The 25,304-nt window shown below is 33.7% G+C and overlaps 1 protein-coding gene across 1 annotated transcript in view; it reads left to right on the top strand.

Annotated features, from left to right (window-relative positions):
* The first annotated feature begins 4,783 nt into the window (after positions 1-4,783).
* LOC143243243 (serine/threonine-protein kinase atr-like) overlaps positions 4,784-25,304 on the top strand; it is a 35,160-nt gene continuing 14,639 nt past the window's right edge. The window contains exons 1-4 of the mRNA XM_076487092.1: positions 4,784-4,960; positions 5,941-6,074; positions 14,183-14,362; positions 16,571-16,737. Of these exons, the coding sequence (XP_076343207.1) occupies positions 14,261-14,362; positions 16,571-16,737 (269 nt within the window). The 5' untranslated portion in view covers positions 4,784-4,960; positions 5,941-6,074; positions 14,183-14,260. The remainder of the gene's footprint in view (positions 4,961-5,940; positions 6,075-14,182; positions 14,363-16,570; positions 16,738-25,304) is intronic.

Below are 25,304 nucleotides of genomic sequence, written 5' to 3' on the forward strand. Positions count from 1 at the left end.
GTGTTGGTCTTGAAATTCACAATATATGTCAACAGTGTTGGTCTTCATATTCAGTGAATGTTTGAATAGTGTATGTCTTCAGTTACACTCACTGTATCAACACAATTAGCCTTCGGTTTCACAGACGGCATGAACAGTGTTGGCGTTCAATTTCATTGTGTTTCAACAGTGTTGGTCTACACCTTTAATGACTTTCAGTGGTGTCGGTCTTTTATTTCTCAGTTTCAATGTCTGTTTTTGAACAGTGTTGGTTTTTAATTTAATTGTCTGTTTCAACAGTGAGTGTCTTCGCTTTTACTCTCTTTTAACACAACTGGTCTTCACATTCAACGACTGTTTAAGAAGAGTACGTCATCAATTTCACGGTTTGTTTCAGTAGTGTTGGTCTTTAACTAAATGTTTCAACAATTTCACGGTCTGTATCAACACTATTGGTCTTCGAATTCACTGATTGTTTGAACAGTGTTGCTGTTCAGTTTCACTACGTTTCAACAGTGTTAACCTTCACTTTCACTATATATTTAATTTTACTTGTCTTCAGTTTCAAGGACTGTTTCTTCAGAACTAACCTTCATTTTAACTGTTTTCATATTATTAGTCTTTAATTTCACTGTCTGTTTCAACACAATTGATCATCAGTTTTACTGACTGTTTTCACACTGTACGTCTTCGCTTTTACGGTATGTTTTGTTTTAACTATATTGGTCTTTACTTTCACTTCCATTTCAACACTATTGGCGTTCACTTCCACTGAATGTTTCACACTATTGGTCGTCACTTCCACCGAATTTTTCACACTATTTGTCTTCACTTTCATTGGCTGTTTCAACACTGTTGGCCATCAAGATTATTGTCTGTTTAAACACTACTGGTCTTCACTTTCATTGACTGTTTCAACACTGTTAATCTTCAATTTCACTATCTCTTTCAACATTAGTGTTCTTCTGTTTCAGTAGTGAGTGTCTTTACTTTTACCCTCTTTTAACACAACTGGTCTTCACTTTCAACAACTGTTCCAATAGAATACGTTATAAATTTCTCGGTCTGTTTCAGCAGTGCTGGTCTTCACTTTGACGAATATTTCAACATTGTAAGTCTTCAATTTCGCTATCTGTATCAACGATATTGGTCTTCGATTACACTGAGTGTTTAAACAGTGTTGGTATTCAATATCACTTTGTTTCAACAGTGTTGGTCTTCACTTTCACTACATATTTAACACTAGTGGTCTTCAGTTTCAATGTCTTTCATTAGTGCCAGTCGTCAATTTCATGGTCTGTTTCAACAGTGTTGGTCTTCACTTTCACTAAATGTTTCAACAGTGGAGATCATTTATTTCACTGTCAATTTCAGCAGTGTTGGATTTCAGTTTCAATTCTTTTTTAACAGTGTAGGTCTGTAATTTGACTGTTTCAATAAAGTGTCTTTACTTTTACCCTCTTTTAACACAACTGGTCTTCACTTTCAACAACTGTTCCAATAGAATACGTCATAAATTTCTCGGTCTGTTTCAGCAGTGCTGGTCTTCACTTTGACGAATATTTCAACATTGTAAGTCTTCAATTTCGCAATCTGTATCAACGCTATTGGTCTTCGATTTTACTGACTGTATGAACAGAGTTGGCCGTCACTTTCACAATATATTTAATACTACTTGTCTTCAGTTTCAATGACTGTTTCCTCAGTGCTGACCTTCATTTTAACTGTTTTCACACTATTAGTATTCAATTTCACTAACTGTTTAAACACTGTTGATCTTCATTTTCATTGACTGTTTTAACACTGTTGATCTTCACCTTCACTAACTGTTTCAAGACTGTGGGTCTTCAGTTCCACTGTTGTTTTCACACTGTTTGCCTTCAGTTTCATTTCAATACTATTGGTGTTGTCTTCCTCTGTCTATTTTCACACTATTTGTTTTCAATATCACTGACTGTTTCGACATTTCTGGTTTTCACACTGACTGACTGTTTCAACACACTTGGTCTACAACTTCACTCTTTCAACACTATTGGTCTGTACATTCACTGACTGTTTCAACAGTTTGTATTCAATATCACTGTTTCAGTAGTAGTGGTCTTCACTTTTACTTCTGTTTCAACACTGTTGATCTTCAGGTTCACTGACTCTTTAACACTGTTTGTTTTCAGTTTTACTGAATGCCTCAACACTGTAGGTCTTCAATTTCACTGTCTGCATCAAGGCCCGGCATGGCTAAGCGTGTTAAGGCGTGCGACTCGTAATCTGATGGTCGTGGGTTCGCATCCCCGTCGCGCCAAACATGCTCTCCCTTTCAGCGGTGAGGGCGTTATATGTGACGGTCAATCCCACTATTCGTTGGTAAAAGAGTAGCCCAAGAGTTGGCGGTGGGTGGTGATGACTAGCTGCCTTCCCTCTTGTCTTACACTACTAAATTAGGGACGGCTAGCACAGATAGCCCTCGAGTAGCTCTGTGCGAAATTCAAAACAAAGTCTGCATCAACACCATCTTTCTTCACTGTTTTCACACTGTTGGTCTTCACTTTCACTGTCTACTTCAACACTGTTTATTTTCAATTTCACCATCTGTTTCAACATTATTGGCCTTCAGTTTCACTCTATGTTCAATACTTTATATTCAGTTTCACAGACTTCCTTAACACTATTGGTCTTCACTTTCACTGACTGTTCCAAAATGTTAGTCTTCAATTTTACTCTCTGTTTCAGTACTATTTGTCTTCACTTTCACTGACTGTTTCGACACTGTTGTTCTTCAACTTCACTCTCTGTTTCAACATTATTAGTCTTCAGTTTCACTCTATATTCAATTGCAATGACTGTTTTAAAACTATTGGTCTGCAGTATTAATGACTGGTTTAACAGTGTTTGTCTTCACTTTCACGGAGTTTCAACACTAATGGTTCTTAGTATCAATCTCTTTTCACGTTGTTGGTATTTTCTTTCACTTCTCTTTCAATACTACTGGTCTCAGTTTCAGCCATTGTTTTCACATTGTTGGTATCCACTTTCATTCGCTGTTTCAACATTATTGATCTTCAATTTCACTGTCTGTCTCAACATTATTATTTTTCTGTTTCAGTGTTTGTTTCAATACTAATGATCTTCAATTTCACTGTTTCAACACTGTTGTCTTAATTTTCAGTCAGTTTCAACAGTGTTGATCTTCACTTTCACTCTAAATTTTAACACTACTGGTTTTAACTTTCATTGACTGTTTCAATATTGGTCTTCAATTTTACGATCTGTGTCAACAGTGTTGGTCTTCACATTCACTCAATGTCTTAACTTTATTGAATGTTTCAATAGTGTGTGTACGTCTTCAATTTCACTGACATTATCAGAACTATTGGTCTTGGTTTCACTGACGATTTGAACAGTGTTGGTGATGAATTTCACTGTGCTTCAGCAGTATTGGTCTTCACTTTCAATGACTGTTTCAGTAGTGTCTGTCTTCAATTTCACAGTCTGATTGAAGAGTGTTGGTTTTCACTTTTACTGTCTTTTAACACAATTGGTGTTCACTTTTAACGACTATTTCAAGAGTACGTCATCAATTTCATGGTATGTTTCAGCAGTGTTGGTTTTCACTTTAACTGAATGTTTCAACAATGATACGACACCAGGTGAACCATCACAGTATATTAAGTTGTTGTTAGTAATGATGATACAACACCAGGTGAACCATCACAGTATATTAAGTTGTTGTTAGTAATGATGATACAACACCAGGTAAACCATCACTATATTAAGTTGTTGTTAGTAATGATGATACGACACCAGGTGAACCATCACAGTATATTAAGTTGTTGTTTGTAATGATGATACAACACCAGGTTAACCATCACAGTATATTAAGTTGTTGTTAGTAATGATGATACAACACCAGGTGAACCATCACTATATTAAGTTGTTGTGAGTAATGACGAACCCCCGCTAGTACAGCGGTATGTCTCCGGATTTACAACGCTAAAATCAGAAGTTCGATTCCCCTCGGTGGGCTGAGCAGATAGCCCGATGTTGCTTTGCTATAAGAAAAACAAAACAAACAATAGTAATGATGATACAACACCAGGTGAACCATCACAGTATATTAAGTTATTGTGGGTTATATAATTATCAAAGTTTATTAAAATCAGGAACTACAAGCAAAGTTAAATAATAATATAACAACATAATATAGGCTATATATTAACGATTGTAGCATGATATATTGTTGAAGATATATATTTTTGGAAAATCCAATATATAGAATTACGTCATATTTTCTAATCTAACTATAATATGGCGTTTGTGTCTGTATCTATCCACCGAAACAATAAATACATTTGGGCATATCTATCAAATGACACCACAAACAAAAATCTATTTTAATATTCCCACTTTTGGTATTCTAGATTCAGACAGTTATAAAAATAAATACGATACGTATAACATTCCTTTTTTTTTACATATATAATGTTAAGTACTCTTCTTGCAACAAGAACCCAGCTTTCACCAGGACTGAACCTAAAGGTTTGATTGTATCTTTATTGATGAAATTTATAGTTTTAAGAAATGGAGTTTAAAAGGAAAAAAACGTTTTGTCAATAAACAGTACCACGTTTAATAGATAGAAAATGACCGTTTATATCAACGCGGTCCCAACACTTTTCCCTTGCTGTACTTGCCGTTAAAAGAATCTTTTTTTTTTTTCGTAGAAAATGTTCATTTTTTCTAAATTTTCCAGCACGGCGTTATCTAAAACAGCCCAATATTTGCTAACCCTAATTGCTAAGCCTCTCTCAGGTTGTAGAGTAACATGAATCTAACATTCAAGTTAGAAACTTGTCTAACTTTTGTTTCTCATTCAAGAATTTAATTCAGAGTTATATAATGACCTTATGTGAATATACATTTAAATTATTTATATAAAGCTTTATACTTACAAATTGTACTGTTCGAAATACCCATGAAATGCAAGGTACGTTCGAATATAAAATTGTTCTTCTTCTTTGCACAGTTCGGTTCCAACTTTAATACGTTGTCACCTTAGTTAATATGCAAATATTTTATAATATTATGGTCCCAATTTATTGTTGTCTTTCTCAGTTTGTATTGGTTAGAAGCGTAGGACCAATGAATTGTTATAAATATATGACGTACGTGAAAGAGTAGGTTGCTTACTGAATTCCGCGCAAAGCTACTCGAGAGCTGTCTGCGCTCGCCGTCCTTGATTTAGCAGTGTAAGACTAGAGGGAAAGCTGCTAATCATCACCACCCACCGCCAACTCTTGGGTTACTCCTTTACCAACGAATAGTGGGATTGATCGTCACATAATAACGCCCCCACGGCTGGGAGGACGAGCATGTTTGGTGTGACTGGGATTTTTTGTTTTGTTTACAAGGGACATGTAATGTACACTGAAATTTACATTAAGTACTGTCAGTTTTGTTGTGTCTATAAATTAATGGTTAGAAGTTAATGCAAGGCCATGTAAATTAATTTAACATTTACAGAACTGTTAATTTCAGTATTTGCTTTTATCTTGTGCATCATCATTATTATTCTGTAAACCAACAATATTTTGTATGGAATTTTGAATTTAACATATTTTATTGTCCTATTTTTACTAATAGGATATCAGGAACAGAATACATTTTAAAATTTCTGGAGTGTTAAAAACTACATCCAGTGTTTCTTTATATCATAGCAGTCATCTACAGTGATATTAGTTTTTTTTATGAGCCTTGTTTCTTTGCTTTTGCTTTCTGGCATCAGACAAAAACCATTGTAAATCCATATCAGCCAATGTGGCATAACATTTTATGAGACAACACTAAGTAAACAGTTTTTTTTCTTAATTGCAAAATTTCTATTTTGGACTTTTTAATTAGAATCAATTAATTGAGATAATGAAGTTACTTAAACAGATTCAAAATATGCATTTTGTTTTTTACCAGGCCACATTAAGTGTGATGCAAAATGTCCTTAGTGCAAGTGGCTAACCAGACATTCAAACTACTTTTTGTCAGTTCTTCAGTTGCTTACTTGGATAAGTAAAATTTTGCTGCTCAGAAAAACAATCTAAACACAGGTATAAACACATATCTTTATTTATATTATAGTATCTAACATTTTTATTTCATTTGTAATCCAGTTTTATCTGTTAGATAATTCACAATCTTAGTTCTAGGTATTTGTTGCATTTTAAGTTTATTTTATTAAAGGTTAGAGTTAGATATAAATCATTTTAAATTTTATTTTATTGCTGGTTTCCTTGTTCTTCTTTCTGTTAATTCAAGTAAAAATAATAAATGTTGTAAAAAATAAATAACTAAATATTATGTTATTAATTCCAACTGTAATCTGACTTATGAATGACTTACATAATTTAGTTCACATCATTGTAGTTTCTGCTCATGCAACTGCTGATATAAATAAAGCAAGACAACTACCATGTCAGCCACATCCCACCCAGAATGATGAGCCCTGTGTTGCTCCTTTTTGCATAATGTAATGGTAATTCCTTAGAACTAACAACTCATAGTCTTGAGGGAAAGTACTCCTTTATCAAAATAAAAAAGGATAGGGAAGTTGTATTGGCTTCTTTGAGGTCATATGATGGAGGCTTGGCATCTGGATTAATTGGATCAATTTTTACACTTCTGATGAAGAAGGCAATGGCCACCACATAAGGAAAATAGCTGAAGAGAAAATAAGTGTATAAGATAATTCAAATAAAGCTTCTTTATTTTGGCTAGCTTATCATGGTTTTTTTACTATTTTAGCTTTCCAGTATAAATTTGTCCAATTACTATGTCAGCACTACCTCATAACGACCTCAGAAGTAATATTTTCACATTAGACATAAACAGTTACATATTTGGCTGTACTTAATCCTTTCTCAAAGAAACCAAATTCTCTTTCACAGTAGATTGATTGACTAAGAAAGGAATGTTCAAGTAGTCACCTATAAGAACCCCCAAGATTCAAGACAAACTTTTCCACTGCTCCAGAGTTTGTGCATTAGGCACTATTTTCCAAATTTTCAACAATTTTCTTTTTTTTTCGTGTTCTTGTTTCATAATTATGGCTTCTCAGCTTCCTTCATAACTGGTTACAGAGCTACCTTATCTGCCACAAACCTCCTTCCTTCCTTTGTTCAAGTACCTCTTCAGCTCATTTTGTCTTCAGTTGTAATATCTTTACCCTTGATGCTCCATATACTTTTTTCAGAAGGCCTTATACACATAGCAGGTTTGCTTTTTCCCATCTAATCTGGGGCTGTTCTAATTGCATTGGTAAATTGGCTTGTGCAGTTGGTCTGAATCTTTACTGTAATGTTCCTGAATAGCTTAACCATATCAGAATAATACTTGTTGTAAACTGCTTTCTGTGCACATTACTGAGTTACATTCAATATTTAATTAAATCGTTTTACTCTCAGTGCATTATAATCACATTATTATTATAAGGTATGCTGCAATTCAAAGTTTTGTATTATTTGAGTTTGAATTTCTTTACTTCAAAATAAACCTCTAAAACAATAATTAACAATAGCTTTTGTTGTTATGTGATGCTTCTGTGGTTGTGAATCTCAACTTTAACAGCTGGTATAGAATGTCTACATCAACATGTTGATTTTCGAAGTACACTTACACAGGTTGCTTATGAGTAATTTGATTACATTCCAAAAACTTGTCCTGGAGGAAAGTATTATAAAAATGTTCTTAGTTCAAGATAAGCCATCCTCACTTACAAATTAGAAGCTCTATTGCTAAGTGACAGTTTTAACTTGTATGGTATCCTTATAACCAATAGGAAGAGCAGGTTTTGCAGAATCTTTCATGTAAATTATCTTCTATTTAGAACAATGTAAATATTGACTGTATATCAAACATGCTATTGGTGTCAACATTCTTTATATTCACTATGACAAAAACCTATACACAGATAGTATGGGACTTTTTCTTCACCTGTTCTGTGCATAGATTTTTTTTCACAGTGAATACAAAGCATGTTGGCACCAACAGTATGTTTGATACTTTTCACAATCATATACAGTACTGTGCAAAACTTTAAGGACAAAGTAAAAAATTAGGTGTCCAATTACTTTCACAGGACAATAGAAAATTAATCGCACGTGAAACATCAGAAGTGTATTAATCTTCATATTCAGTACAACAGAAACTTGGTGGAAGTGCTAGTTGTCCCATCTTTCATGCATGGTTGTAAAATATTTAATTAAAGTTTCTTGTAGGATATTCTTCTAAGTGTCTCTAATACACTCCCATAAAATTTCTTTGGAAGAAACTTTTGTTCTGTGAAGTTTTGATTTATCAAATCCCAGATCTACTCAATTGAGTTGAGACTGGGACTCTGTAGGGACCATTGCATCATTTGAATGGTTCCAGCAGCTTCTTTCTTAGCTAACTAATTTCTGCATATGTTGGATGAGTGTTTGAAGTCTTTATCTTCTTGTTAGTAGAATCCATTATCAATAATACATAAACCACTGGGTATATCATGATGGATCAGTATCTTATGATACTTGTACTGGTCCATTATTTTCCATCTATTTTGTAAATATCTCTTGTCGCCTCAGCGGGAGCCACCCCAACCCTAACATATGTATATGATACATACCTTTGCATTTGCCCTCAAAGTAGTTCAATCTTCTATGCTGGAGCTCTTAGAGATAGTGATGCTTTCTTGAACTTGACAGAGGATGTTATTTGGTGGCTAATGGGGCCTCTGCAGATACCTTTCCTATCTTATGTAGCCTTCAAAACATTGAAGACAAAACACCGGTCTTATAATTCTATTCAAGATGGGGATCACCATATATCTGTCTTTTTATTTATTTTCCTAACTTTTATTTACTTTTCCCATTTTACTGTGAAAGAATGGTCAAGCCTATACTTGGCTCTGTTTTATTTTTGTGATGTTCCTTGGGTGCCAACTAACTTGGCCATTCTTTTCAAATTAAAATAAAAGATCCCTTATTCCCAGGAACATTCCCAGTTTTTAGCTACTACTGAGAAATTTCCATTACAAAATTAAGATAGTAGTTTGCACTCTGACCCCGTTCACATGTGATTGCCACTACTTTTGGCCAGACCTGAAAATTTCTGTGGTTCTACAAGTTTTTTTTCTTAACTCCCATTTATACATTTGTATCTGTTGTTAATGAGTGCACATGAAGAGGAAGGCACCCTCCAGAAAAGAATATCTTCCAGGTTAGTCTGCTTCACTAAATTCTCTCATGATCTTTTACTGTAGTTCAGAATCCTACTAAAACTCTGTTTTATCACTTACCTCATTTGTTAATGCCCAGCTTCTTACCTTCCTAGGAGCTTAAGAGCTCTACTTCTCTGGAACCGGTGTTCTGTATGACACACACTGTTCCTCTTCAATGGGATATTTGCTCTTAGTGTTTTGGAGGAAAGTTAATTGATTTGAGTTTTATATTGTTAGAATCAAAGTGAATTGCAGATAGTTACATACCTCTATAATATATTCTTATACACAACTGGGAGAAATTCATCATAAATAGCATCTCATTCACTGTTGTATCTGTCATATCCCAGATGGACCTATAAGTCCTGGCATTAAACAAGGTCTTACTAGCATGGATGTAGCAGTTGTAATGTGGTTGACATTTGTTACATATTATTTTTTACTTTCATTCTTAGAACCACAACAGCAAACAGTTAAGTCTTCTTTATGTTGGGAAAGCAGGACTTTTTATGTTTTCTTAGTGTCTGCACAATAAGTCATGGAAGGTAAGAATATTGGAGAACTTTTAATAAGTTGATGCATGCTTTTCATTAAGGATATTTGTAACTCAACTGTCACATGGTTGTTGACAGCTTGAGATCAACTCTTTGAAACTGATTTGAGTTTTAGAAATGTGCTTAGTGGGTAAGATGCCAAAGCCAAAGGGAATCTTGAATTAAGTTCATGACTAGCATATCTTCTACCACCAGTTCTAAAGTCATATATGACAAGGTTCAGAAGGTCAATGGGCAGTATAATTCCATCCCCCTCTCGATCTTGCTCCCTGATGGTCAGGAAGTAGCTGATACCTGGAGCATTGCTGATACTCTAGGTGAAAACCTTTGTTGGGAATCTAGCACTTCTGCTTCTTCCTCCACCTTTTTAGCCATCAAGACTCAGGAAGAGCAAACACTTCTGTCCTTTTGAGCTGAATATCTCTATGATTCTAATCATCCCTTTACACTGGTGGAACTCAAACTGGCCCTTCATCAGTCTGGAAGTACATCAGTTGGACCTGATGATGTACACTATGAAATGCTGCACCATCTATCTCCTGCTTCTCTTACTATTCTTCTGATTGTTTTTGACCAGGTCTGGCAGGAGAATGTTTTTCCTGATGCCTGGTACCAGGCAACTGTCCTACCTTTTTCTTAGCCTGGGAATGATCCCAAGATTCCTTCAAACTACTATCTACTGAGCTGTCTCTGTAAAACCTCAGAAAGGATGGTTAATGCTTGTCTAGTTTGGTTCTTGAATGACACAACCTCCTTTCTCCCACCCATTGTGGGTTTCGATGACAGCACTCCACCATGGACCACCTGATTCGACTTCAAACGTCAGTCAGAAAAGCCTTTCTCAAACATCTTGTATCAATATTCTTTGACATTGAGAAGGCTTATAATACAACATGGAGATATGGCATTTTGTGAGACAGCATAGATATGGGTTACGTGGCCATTTGCCCACATTTATTAAAAATTTGTTAATGGTCAGGCAATTCCAAGTTCATGTGGGTTCAACACTTTACCATTTTTTTCTGTAGAAACTTGGAGTCTCTTGGGGCTGTGTTCTGAATGTCACACTTTTCAGTATAAAAATTAATGCCATCACTGAACAACTCCCTCTCACTGTTGCAAACACGCTCTATATCGACGACTTTCACATCTCATGCCAGTCATTGAACATGAGGTATATTGAGCGGCAGCTACAAACTGCTCTCAATTGTTTACTGAAGTGGACCACAGCAAAGGGCTTTACCTTCTCTCTCACTAAAACAGTTTGCATGCAATTCTGCCACCAATGGGGTATTCGTCCTGATCCTGAACTCCATAGCGGTGAAGTTGTGCTGCCTGAGGTCTTTGAGACTAAGTTCTTGGGGCTTATCTTTGACCGTAAGCTGACCTTTATACCACATATCAAGCAGCTACAGGTCAAATGTACAAGAGCACTGAACATCCTCCTTGTCCTCTCTTCCATCACTTGTGGAGTGGATCGATGTTCTATGCTAAAGATATATCGTGCTCTTATTTGACCGACACTCGACTATGGTTTGCTTGTTTTTGAATTTCGTGCAAAGCTACTCGAGGGCTACCTGTGCTAGCTGTCCCTAATTTAGCAGTGTAAGACTAGAGGGAAGGCAGCTAGTCATCACCACCCACTGCCAACTCATGGGCTCCTCTTTTACCCACAAATAGTGTGATTGAATGTCACATTATAATGCCCCATGGCTGAAAGGGTGAGCATGTTTGATGTGATGGGAATTCGAATCTTAACACACTTGGACATGCTTGGCCACCTCGACTATGAATCACTGGTCTATGGCTCTGCCAGACCATTGGCCTTAAAGATGCTGGACACTATTCATCATTAAGGACTTCAGCTCTGCACTGGGGGTTTCTGTACTTCCCCAGTTCAGAGCTTATACATAGTCTCATGAACCTTTTTGCACCTCTGCCATTTACAACTGTCTTTGCTATATGCTTTGAAACTTTGTTCCTAACCAAAGCATCCCATCTAGGGTTGTGTTTTCTTTCCTCGTTGGCTCATGCTTTTTCAGACCAGACGGTATGCCATTGCTCCTTTTAGCCTTCATATCCAGTCATAGTTGGATGAATTGGGTCTGTCCTTGGATAACATTGCTGTATCCACTGGTCAGCCCATCCCACCATGGTTTATTACCATCCCCAATTGTGAATTATCTTAAAGCTATCTGAGAAAAGTAGACACTCCTGATTGGAAATACTGTTTGTTATTTGCTGAACATCTTTTGAACCATCTTTCCATTCCTGTTTATACAGATGGTTCAAAATCAGGTGACTGTGTGGACTCTACCATGGTTGCACGTAGAATCCCCTCTACAGCTTCTGTGTTTACTACTGAACTGTATGCCATTTCTCTTGCCCTGGATCACATAGAAGCTAAGCAGTACTCAAACTGCATGATTTATACTGACTCGCTTAGTTCTCTGCTGGCCCTAGAATCGCTTCACATTGGTTCACACCCTGTTGTCACCAATATTCACAACTGACTGGCCCATTTCTCTTTATCATCTACTTCTATTCAGTTTTTCTGGATACTGGGCCATATTGGTATTCATGGGAGCTAGCTTGCCGACACTGCAGCTAAGTCTATCTGCTCTGGCACTATCACCGCTGTGCCTGTCTGATACATGGACTATGGTCCTGTATTCAAGGCTTGGCTCTGTGCCATCTCGCAGTCAATTTGGAGTGAGCAATGCAAAAACATGCTTTTCCAAATACAACCCTGTATTAGACTTTGGCTGTCCTTGTTACCGTAAGGATCGGAAGGAGGAAGTTGTTCTAACTAGACTATGCATTGGTCACAGTTTTTTAACTCATTGTTTTCATTTATCTGGAACTGATACACCATTATGTTGTCTGTGTGATACTCAGGTCACTGTATACCACATTTTACTTTCTTGCCATCGTTATGACTATCGATGGTGCCATTTTCACCATATTCTGTCCTAAGGTTTGTCCATAATGTTAGACAGTGTTATTGGTGATGGTGACATTGTCCACCTTGGAAATGTTTTTAGTTTTTTTAAAGGCCATCAGTCTTTCTAATGCCATTTAAGTTTTTTTAGACCTTTTTTGATGAGAATCCCTCTGGAGAATCACAGTCTATCTAGTTTGATTTGAAATTAGAAAATGACTGTAAAGTCAAGTAACTCAAATAGGACTGGAAAGGTCCACTTAGGTGACTAACGCTGCTGTTTGAACTACCTGTTAGTCATCCTGGCAAGTTACTATTAAAATTTTGCTACACTTCCTTTAAAACTTTAATTACTTTACTTTTTGAAAATAGCTATAACATCAAATAACTTGGAACCAAGACTGGAAAGGCCAGCTACAGGTGACTGATGATGGTTTTCTTACTTATCTCTTTTAATCTTCCTAGCGAGTTATGATAATTACAGTTATGCTGCAGAAAGTCCTCTACAACTTGTATTACTGTAGTTTTGTTTTAATGCTTTAGACTAGATGTAAACATTGGTTTATGGTTTTTTTACTTTTTTTTTTTTTACCTTAATTTTCTTTATAAATTTCCTGATTTTACTTTAATTTTATCTTTTTACTGGATGTTTAGCACAGATAGCCTAGCTGCTTTGTGCCATAAAACACCAAATCAACCAACCAACCAACTAAGGAAGATAATTACTACCTTCAGTGTAACCTAGAAAAATAATTTTTTTCTTTACCTCCCACATTTGAGATTGTTTATAAGTAGAACTGGTTTATTTTTCTTTATTCAGAATAGTATGTAGTTATTCATTCAAACAAGTCAGAAACCTTCCAAGAACTTCTGTTATAATTTGTTTCCAATGTGTTCATGAAGAAAACATTTGTTTTTAAAGTAGCTATATGTCTTAAGCTAGTTGCATAATTGTTAAACTGATCAAACGTAGGAACAAAACAAAGTAAAATTAGTTCTAAGTATTCTGAAAGTGTTTGATACCAAACCATAAAGAAATTCAGAATTAAATTTGAATTTTGAAAGTGTGTTTCGGGGCTAACACACAGGTTTTATTTTGGACTTTTTTCAGCCAATAAAATGTTTACATTTACAGAAAGTAAACTACAATAATTTTTTATTTTATAACTTTTTTTTGCTTGTCTACTAGCTAGTTGTAGGTTTCAAATAAATTAACTATTGCAAACTTTAGATCTGAGAGTTTATATATAAAGGAAAAGAGTATGACAAAAAAGAAAAATAAACTTTACAGATTCTTTATTTTGAATTATTTTTATAAGATATTGGCACAATGGCTTATGAAAAGAAAATACTTTATCACTAGTACAGTTTTTAAAGTTAAGGTTTATCATTTACATTTCATTTCACTTAACCATTTCTGTGAGTCTTTAAATGTATGTGAACTAGTTGAAATAAACATTCTTTCAGATTTTAGATAGGTATGGTTTGTATCAACTTACAACTGAAAAACTTGGAGTTGCAATTGTTGACACATTTACTTACCTGATGAGTTACCTTAAAAGGAGAAACTTTTCTGTTCCCAAGAAGTTGATTGAATCTCTGAGTGAAGTTCTATTAAATCATTGTGGAAAAATGGTGAACTCACAGGTAAGATAAACTGTAGAGTTGAAAGGGTTTTTAAAATATGAAACTTATATGTATGTATTGGATAAAGGTGTTTTGTAGAACTGTAGTGTATTTTTGCATTATAAATTAGACTAGCTAACAAAGTTTTATATGTCTATTACACTTTGAGAAAATGAATAGATAAGTATGTGTATACTCATATCATGTTTTTGTTATTTACATTCATATTTTATACTGCTGCACATTATTCTTTTATCTGGAGCTTTTGTAAAATCTTTCATAATGGACCATTAGTTTGGTGCAGCCAAGTGATTAATGTGCTCAAACTGTGAATCTAAGATTTTATTATCTGTGTTTCATTACTGCAAATGTGTGTTCTGTGGGGCTTGTGGGTGCAATAAGTGTAACTATCAAATCTCACTGGCTGTTCCTTAGCTACCTTCCTTTTAGTCTTATACTTCAGAATTGGAGACAGCTATGCGTGTAAAGCCCTTGGATAGTTTTCCACAAAATTCATAAACAAATCAAAAATGAAAGACCAGCATTTTTAAAAGTCTTTGGTTAACTAATCTTCTCACCCAAGGTATCGTTTAGTGTCTTACATTTAAACTTTTATTAAACTATTTTTTCTTTTATGTTATATTATTTAGAAAAGCTTAAAATTTTAGCTAATGATTCATATCTTTATAAGTTTTTAATTCTACGAGGTCATATTTTAAAAAAACTTCCTGAATTTCTCTTAGTATAACACATGACATATTTACTTTAGGTATCTTGTCTTCCCTATTTTATTCACCACCCTTTCAAAAAGTACAAAATTAAACTTAAATTACTCAGAATAAAATTGTCATTGCTCAGACAAACCATAATTTTTATAGCCTTCAATTTTGTTTGGCTACAAAGCTATAAATAAAAAATCAGACCCCATTCCTGCCACATCAAGCTGTCATATCCTTTCTTTCAGGTTTTGGTGATTATTCTCTCTTAGATTTATTTATATATTATTTATAACCAACAGAAAGTCAAGGTTTTGATCTATCAAATGATGTATTGTATAATGTTGTATTCTGAAAAAATAAACATTAGTTTTACTCAGAGAACAACCTTCTTTCTCATGGGAAATTTAATGGCTAGCTTGGACAGATTTGCAACAGCTTTTGTTGCATAGGTAGAAAGGTAGAAAAATTGAGTGTTAGGAGAAATTATCTGCTTTTTACATATTATCAGTATATGTTCTTTGGTCCGTTATTTAATTAAATGAAAATTATTTAATGCATTACTACCATTAGTGTAAAAACAGTAGTATAAAGTGTTCTCAACAATCTACAACAAGAAAAAAAGAAGATAAAGTACATTATTTCATATTTGTCTTGTTTCTTCTTTATTTATTATTATTAAAAGTAATCAAAATGTAAAAATGTGGATCTCTTTTTAGATTAGTTAAGAATAGATTATGTAAAGAAAATAATAATAATATAATAAAAATGTTTCACAAGCCACACGTGCAAGTATCTTGTAGTTAATGTGATTCAGTACTGTAACGTGAGCTGTATGTGCCTTGAGTGACACAGATAATAGTTAGACAGGATTCAAAGAGCATATAAAAAAATAAATTTTTAATTACAAATAGATGTACACTGTTAGGACCTTAAAACTACTTAGGGTAAAAGAATGTAGTTTTGTGTTACAATTTAGAGTCATTCCGAAAATCAGAAAAGGGTAGTTTAGATTGATTTTGTTTTGGGAGGTTTGGTTAATATAATTTGATTTTGTTTTGGTGGTTATGAGGTTGGTTAATATAATTTGATTTTGTTTTGGTGGTTATGAGGTTGGTTAATATAAACATGGACAAATCTTTATTTTATTTTACTAAAACTACTTCACTAAAAAAAAATTATTTATGATGTTAACCGAAAGTGTGCAAAATTTTGTAAATATGTACACTATTGAAAATTGGAAGTATTTAAAGCTATAAAGACCTTGAATGGGTACAAAGAGGTCATGTGGTTGTTCCAATTGACTGAGCTTAATTGTGTGCATATGTACTGTGGTTTAAAGATAAGGTTACATTAATATCAAATTTTTTTCTGTTACTTGGGTTTCTTCATTTCAAATATTGCACAGTGTTCTTTCTAAAAAATATAATTTAAGTTTCTGTGATTTATTTTTCTTTCAATTTACATATTCTTAATTATTATTGTAATTAAATATGTGTGTGTTTATATATAGTGTGTCAAGACTGCATTATTATATATACAAAGAGAAGAGCTCAAGCAGTTGTCTGCTCATAATCCCACAATTCAAGGAAAACCTGTTCAACATCAACCATTTACAAGTAGGTTATCCACCAAAAGAAAGAGAGCTAGCGATGACATTAAAGGAGAAGAACCTTTGAAGTGAGTTGTGATTTTCTATATTTGTTATACACACTACATGGCCAAAAGTATGCGGACACCCTTCTAATTAGTGGGTTTAGCTATTTCAGCCACACCCGTTGCTAACAGGTGTATAAAGTCAAGCATGCAGCCATGCAATCTCCATAGACAAACATTGGCAGTAGAATGGGTTGTACTGAAGAGCTCAGTGTCTTTCAACATGGCACTGTCATAGGATATTACTTTTCGAACAAGTGAGTTCGTCAAATTTCTGCCCTGCTAGAGCTGCCCTGGTCAACTGTAAGTGCTCTTATTGTGAAGCGAAAACGTCTAGAAGAAAAAAAACACTGTAGTCATGAAGAGGTAGGCCATAGAAGCTCACAGAATGGGACCGCCAAGTGGTGAAGCGCATAACGCATAAACATCGTCTTTTCTCGGTTGCAACACTCACTACTGAGTTCCAAACTGCCTGTGTAAGCAATGCAAGCACAAGAACTGTTCATTGGGAACTTCATGAAATGGGTTTCCATGGTCGAGCAGCCACATGCAAGCGTAAGGTCACCATGAGCAATGCCAAGCATTGGCTGGAGTGGTGTAAAGTTACCACCATTGGATTCTGGATCAGTAGAAACACGTTTTCTGGAGTAATGAATCTTGCTTCACTATCTGGCAGTCTGATGAACGAATCTGGGTTTGGCAGATGCCAGGAAAACAATGCCCGCCTGAATGCATAAAATTTTGTGGAGGAGGAATAATGGTCTGGGGCTGTTTTTCATGGTTTAAACTAGGCTCTTTAGTTCCAGTGAAAGGAAGTCTTAATGCTACAGCATACAATGACATTCTAGAGTTGTGTGCTTCCAAAATTTTTGCAACAGTTTGGGGAAGGCCCCTTTTTTCCAACATTACAATGCCCCCATGCTCAAAGCAAGGTCCATAAAGACATGGTTTGCTGAGGTCGATGTTGAAGAAATTGACTGGCCTGCACAGAGCCATGACATCAACCCTGCTGAACAACTTTGGGATGAATTGGAATGCTGACTGCAAGCCAGGCCTTCTTGCCCAACCTTGCTAATGCTCTTGTGACTGAATAGGAGTGAATTCCCACAGCCATCTTTCAAAATCTAGGGAAAACCCTTCCTGTGGAGGCTGCTATAGCAGCAAAGGCAGTATCAACTCCATATTAATGCCCATGTTTCTGGAATGAAATGTTCAACAAGCACATATGGGTATTCACCTACTTTTGGCCATGTGGTGTATCTTTATTATTCAATTGTGATTGTTAAAATCTTGATAGTGTATTTCCCTATGTAAATTTAAACATTTCTGTTACAATGCTTTATTGTCTTACTTTTAAGTATAAAAATGAAAAAAATACACAAAATATATGTAAGAAATTTCTGTTGTGATGTTTGCTCTTTATTTCTTTCTGGCATTGAAATAATGAATATTAATATAAATACAGAAATATATCAAATTTTGTAAGTTTTATTGAATGTTTATTGTGAATTATTAAAATTTATAACATGATTTTACCTATGATTACAGTGTTTATGCCAAAAATTCTTTTTTACACATTCTATCATTTTCAAATTAGTGGAGAAAAATGAAAATTATGAAATTTTTTTAGATCTATATGATTTTGTATCATATCTATATAACAGATATGATACAAAATCATATGTTTGCTTAGTATTCAGACTTGGATTTGGGTAAGAATAAAAACAAACTGAAAATTGCCTTAGTTTTGATGTACCAGAGTTGTTTCATGATTATTCTTCCAATACCAAACATTACTTCCTCTCACATCAATAAATAGTTTGGTGCTTTTATCTATATGTAAAAAAAAAGCATGCCTAACAGTTAAATGGTAAAGTGTGTCTTGCATGCAGATTATCATGTGACAACCTTCCCACCAATAGTAGTGCAACACACATGCTCCTGATATGTGCAACTCCCTCTGTTCTCTTTCACTGAATTATTACTTCTTGGTTGGCTGTTCTTGTATTGTGACTTTTAATTTGTTCTCGTTTCATGTGTTTATTGTTGTTTTTTCTCATATTTGTATCAATTTCTCTCAACAGGTTTACTCTTTATTATACAGTAGTGATATTTGTAACTTGTTGAATTATTTTGAAGTGGAATTATTCTATATTTCTATTTAGTTATGGACTTGTTACTTTGTTACAAAAAGTATTTCTTTCTGTCAGTATGGTTGTAATGTGTTCATTTTGAATTATGAATTACACATTCTAAGTTACCATTTCAGAAGTTATATTTTCTATTAGCACATTTATACAGGTTTCTAGTGGTGGTATTCTACTGCAAAATAATCAGCTTTTTTTCATTGTTATATTGATTGTCCAGAGTGCTGACATTTGTTGTGCCTTGACTTGAGTTTGGTGGTCTGCACATTTTTAAATACAGTCTGCCAACTTTGGGCAGATTAAACATCTATAGTTATGAGCTTATAACATTTTTATTGCTAGTATCATTATCTGTTGTTATTTGGGCTCCATAACATAAGTTTTGGTAGATTGGTACTGAGAGTTTAGTTTAGGTTTAGGCTTAGTTGTATCCTGCATTCTATACCATTCAATTAGGCTTATCATTGGTTTTTGTTATTTTAGGAAAACGTGTAATTTATCTTACTGGTATATCAATTATTGGGTTAACAATATTGTTTTTTTTTCATATATCGTGTCTCATACATATCTTAATGTTTATATATACTTACTTACTTTTAAAAAATAACTTCTGTTTAATTTTCATTATTATTTGTCTCGTATACTTTTCCCTATTAACTTGGTTTATGTGGAACCCTGTAGCCAGGGTCCACACAGACTTCTAGTATTCTACATGCTTATTGTCAGGTTAGTATTTTTAAATTAGAGTTTAGTGATATATTTCATCTCCACTGTTCAATTTGGTTTAAAAAGAGTCTGTTATTTTTTAATTACCTATATTTCTACCTCAGGGGTAAATTAATAATTAAATTAAATATTTTATTTGCTTTAATGCATAACATCTGATACATATGTTTATTTCACCACACAATTTCTCAACATTTACAATTTATCAGTTATTTCATTTTTGTTGTTCTTTATAATTTATATGTTTTACTATTACTTTTGTTTGTGAGGAGCTCTGAGGGCCAGGGTACATCCTACTTTCTCCAGATATTGTTTGCCTTCCTCCTACTATAGCAAAACCCATTGAGATGAATGTTAATTTTCTTCCACCTGATCATGGCTTGCCTTTCTAGACCTTGACTGCTGAATATGTGAGACTTACCTCAGTTTTTTTATTTTTTATAGACATGTTTTTGCAGTATAATATTTCCTTCCTTTTCTAGATATTGTTTCACAATGAGCATTTTTGTCTCTCTTTTGGAAGTGAGTACTTGCAAGCCTTGTCCAACCGTGGCATTTGTTCTTTTTGCCTTAGTTTACCATCAGGCAAATTTTCTTCTTGATTCTATATCCTTGAGATCTCTGTTGCCAGTGTTGGGAAAACCCTCTCTTAATCCTACCCATTTTATCCCCTACCTAGATTTTAACTTTGTCTTATTTTTCGATTCTCCTACGGATAATGTTTAACTTACACTTTTTCTTAAACATTCCACTCATATTTAGGGATTTTCATCAGATACTGCCTTGTCCTTCCTTTCTAACCAGTGAACTGTGTAATGAAATTAGTTACTTACTTATATTATATAAGATATAATATACTTACTTATATAAGATATTGTTTCCAAGAATGGAAAGTGGTGAATGGGGCCATTATGCTTGATTCAGTACATAAACCATATCTGAACGATTATAAAAGATATGATGTTTTGATTTTGTAATATATATATCAGTAATTTGAGTCCCTAATTCATACAAAACTATAGATTTAGTATTTTGATACAATAAACATCAATTTGAACTAGATTCTTAACTCAGTTCAGATGGGTCATGCATCAAAGGCCATATCATTGCTTTTATTGATTTGAGAGATTTCACCCTTCAACATAGTCATTAAAGTACACCTACTCAGAACCCTTTCCAACAGTTCAATGCCTGTTTAAATAAAAAAGAATAAAGGTTCTAAGACTGAGCCCTGAGGTACCCCATTTGTGAAATTAGTACATTTTGGATGAACTTGGTAACAACCTTCTTTTTCTCTTCCGTCCAGCCATTCGTCTATCCAGTTTGCTAACTTATTCCCCACACATACAGAGAGAACTTTTTTACAAGCCTTTTATATATTACCTTGTCAAATGTATTCTGAAAATCCAGGTATATCAAATCTACACTTACCCTTATTTACATTGGCAGTAACCTTTTCAAGGAATGTCAAAGATTCGTAATGCAAGATTTTTCCTTCAGTAAAACCATGTTGACCGTCTCATCAATTTGTCAGCTTTTCAGAATGACTTTGCAAAGCATCTTTTAATACAGTATATGACTAATAGGTCCATAATTACTGGGACAGTTTTTCTCACCTCCTTTGAAATTAGCAGTTACATTAGCTAATTTCCAGTCCTCTGGTACCTACTCACTGTTCAGGGACTGATAAAAATTGCAGCAAGTGGCTTGCACAGCTAATTTTGTAACCTCCATCTTTTGAAGAATACTATCTGGTGTAGGATATTTATCATTCTTGAAACTTCTCAGTTTTTTCTTAACTATCTCGTAAATTAATGCAGTAATGTTGTTTCATCTTGTTTTCATCTACCAACTCTTCAATATGTGGAATACTGCTTAAATCTTGTTAAGTAAAAACTAAAGACAAAGCAAAATTTAAAAACCTAGCATTTCATAATTATCAATGGTGAGCCTTTCTTTATCACCTCTTCCTAACACTTGCTTACCATTATTTTATTTAAAGAAATTCATACTGCTAATTTTTACATTTTAGCCAACCTTTTCTCACACAATTCCTTTTGATGTTCCTGCTTCTTTAACTTCATCTTCTGTAATCTTCTAAATCTCTTGTTGCACCAGTCAGTTTAAATTTCTTAAACTTATGGTGCTTTTATTTAATTTTACCTCTTATACTCTTTGTGAGCCAACCTGGTTTTTTTTACTTGCAATTACTCTTTTCGATCTATAAAGTATATGTTTATCTTGAATATTGAAATATTTGTCTTTAAACATTTTTCACATCTAATTAGTGTCTTTAAATAAATCTTTCACAAAAGATAATTTTGTTTCACCCTTCAGAATTTGCCTTAGGTATCTATTATTGTTTAGTTCAGACAGGTTTCCAATTTATTATGTTGTGTATATTAATGTATCAAATAACAAGATATTTTTATTTGAATTCAGAAGTTAATTAAATGTGAATATGTATTAGATTTATGGTATTTGCCTGGAAGATTAATACTCACAACTTTCATTTTTAACACAAATATGTTTTAGTATACAAACAATAACAAGAAAAGTACAGTTTATAATAATGGGTATTATTAATAGTTTATTACAAAGGATTGTTTATCTACAAAAGTTTTAGAACTTACAGATAATACTAATTCTTATAATTGGTCTAGAACTGAATATTTTATTGATAATCTAGGTCCACGACAAGCATATTAATTCTGAGTTGATAGTGTCACATATCACTTAAGCTAGCTAGCTTGATTGGTCTTATATGAATTACAAAATACTAACACCTGAAATTAATTCACTGAAGTTCAATGGTTTATAATGGTTGAAATCTATAAACATTACTGGTTCTGCAGTTTTCTGATTAATAGGTGTTAATCACAGTTATATCTTTCGAGTGCTATGTCATATGGGCTGTAGCTGTCCAATAATAATAATATTTGTCTCTCAGCATGTCTACTTTGATATACCATTCACTCAAGACTCCTAGAATATTCACCAAAGTTCACTTGGCAACAATAGAGTCAGTCACTAGTATGACATACATAACTAGTACATTGTTGATTCTTATGCTCAGGCACCTTCTACAAATTTCGAGAACAGGTGGGATATGCACAATGCATTGTCAAGTATATATATCCTGTGAAAAAAAACAAAACACATACACACACAAAAGCTATGCAGAAACATATGTAGGCACTGAAATAAATGTACAACAGTAAATCTGTTACACCTCTCTTTAGAGAATTAAGATTGGCATTAGACAATTTTAATTAAGATGTTACATATACATACACTCACACACATGCACACTGATAACAATTTATTAAATACAATGCATTGTTAAAAAATTATATAACTTCAAAAATTATAAAAATATATATATATAAAACAATTAATACAAATAACCTTATGATAATAAAATTACATAGCATGTGAAAGTGCTTGAGCACAAATGTTATCTTTTGTAATAACACAATCAGTTATTACACAGACAGGTGTGAAAAGTTTTACAAAACCAGGAAACATCTTGCCTAATTTTTGGCCAAAATAAATGTTTCATAATTTTTATCACATGCATTGTTGACTTCTAAACAACCTTCCATGGGGAGTTTATGGGCTACATTCACTATGTCAAAATGATACACTTTTGGAACAGCAATTTGATAAATTACAGCCCAGTCCTCTAACACTGGTACATTTGGTGTTCTCCATTTTCTCATTAGCACACCATTTTTGAAAAAGTAATATGAAACTTTTTCCAGTTCATTTTTTTGGGAGTGCATATTTAAAGAGTGATAAAGTCTGCAGATTCTTTTCTTGCTCATTGATCAATGTATTTCTAGCACATGGAACTTCACCAGGTGAACTAGAACCATTATGTCCATTATTGACACTCACCAATGAATTATCAGTAGGACAGTTATTTGGAAGATCCCTGTCAGGCCAAAAAAACATCTGAGATGAATCTATAATATTGTCCTCTAAACATTAATTCACTGAAGTTGATTCATTTGTAATGGTCTAAATCTATAAACATTACTGGTTCAATGCTGTAGTTTTCCAATTAATAGGCAATTATCACAGTTATAGCTCCTGAGGCCTATAGCACACTGACTGTAGTTGTCCAATAATAATAATATTTGTTTCTCTGCACATTGGTTTTTATACACCAATTACAGGAGACTCTAGAAAATACACCAAAGTTAATTTGGCAACAATGCTGTCAGTCACTACTAATACATATACACCTGGTACATTGTCAGTTATTACACTGAAGAACATTTTACCAATTTTAAGAACAGATGGGACTTGCACAATACACAGTCAAGAATATATGTTTTGTGCAAAAACAAAAGTTATAGAGAAACAAGCATAGGTACTAAAATAAATGTATAACAGTAAATCTGTTGTACTTTTCTTAAATTGATAATTAAAATATCTTTATTCCTTATCTCCATATGCAGCAAAACATTGAACCCAATAAAGCACCCAGATGTTCCTCAGTTTTCACCCTTTGATCATTTCCATATTTTATGTTAATAAATCTAAAATAGCATTATTTCTAGTAGGTTTCTTGACTAATTGGTGAAAAATTCATCTTTTCATGGGAGATTTTGAATGATAAGGTAAGACTTTAGAGAGCTGGAGATTTCATATTTTATTAGATTCAAATACAGCTTAGTTACTAAACTAAATTACAGTGGAATTTTATTGTATCAGTATAGTAGTTTGATGTTATCTTAAAATGTATATTAAAAATCTGAGAAAAGTTACTTTGTTTCACATCCTCCACATGCAAAATTTGATAAGGCTTAGCAACCTATGATTAACAGCAAATGAGTACAAAGTACAAAACTAGAAAAGATACTTGTTTGGTGTATTTCATTATTTACTGTTCTATGTTTTAAGAAAAATTAGTTTATGAACTTGTTTCTAAGTAGTAATAATACACTCAAATGTGACTGTATTTTATGAAATACTAGTCCACTAAAAACATGGCCAAGCAAGTCACTTTGTAAAGGTCAGTATAATAAAAATAATAAATATATATAAGTGTACAATGTTATTAGATTTAAGCTATTTAGACTAAACATTTGGAGTTTTGAGTTATAATTTGTAGTCTTTCTAGAATGAAAAATTCCTAATTTTGTAGTGGTTACAAGGTCAGTCAAATCAACTCAAACCATATAGAGATACAGCAGTGAAAATGAAAAAGTAAAGTATTTTATAATTACCTGGAGGTTACATATGATTTACATGTAAAATCTGAAAAATGTCCTGATGCATAAATGTATGTGGCACTTCAATATGGTCTGTTCTGACAGTTTAACTTTTTGCATATTATATTAGTTATTAAGGAGCCACTCTCCTCCATATGAAACTTCCAATCTTTTGGTCTCCATTTCCAGATTTTTTGGCTCCAGCTGTTTGATATGTTTAGTCAAGATGGGTTCAGTGTTTACCTGCATGCTTATCCATCTTCTCTGAGTTCTCTCTCTTATTCAGACTCCTCCATGTCAGTCTTTCTCAACTCACTGTTCTGGCCAGTACAGTTGTGATTTCATCTCTTCAACCTTTTTCATTCATGCCTCTTTTTCTTTCCCAATCCCTTCTTTGGCAAAATCATTCCTCCATTGTTCTTCAGCACAGATAGCTCTCATTTAAATAAGTGGGAACTACAAAACAAATTAACCATTTTTCCTCCAGCCAAAGCCA

This window comes from Tachypleus tridentatus, unplaced genomic scaffold (assembly GCF_004210375.1).
Source record: "Tachypleus tridentatus isolate NWPU-2018 unplaced genomic scaffold, ASM421037v1 Hic_cluster_2, whole genome shotgun sequence".
Lineage (NCBI taxonomy): Eukaryota > Metazoa > Arthropoda > Merostomata > Xiphosura > Limulidae > Tachypleus > Tachypleus tridentatus.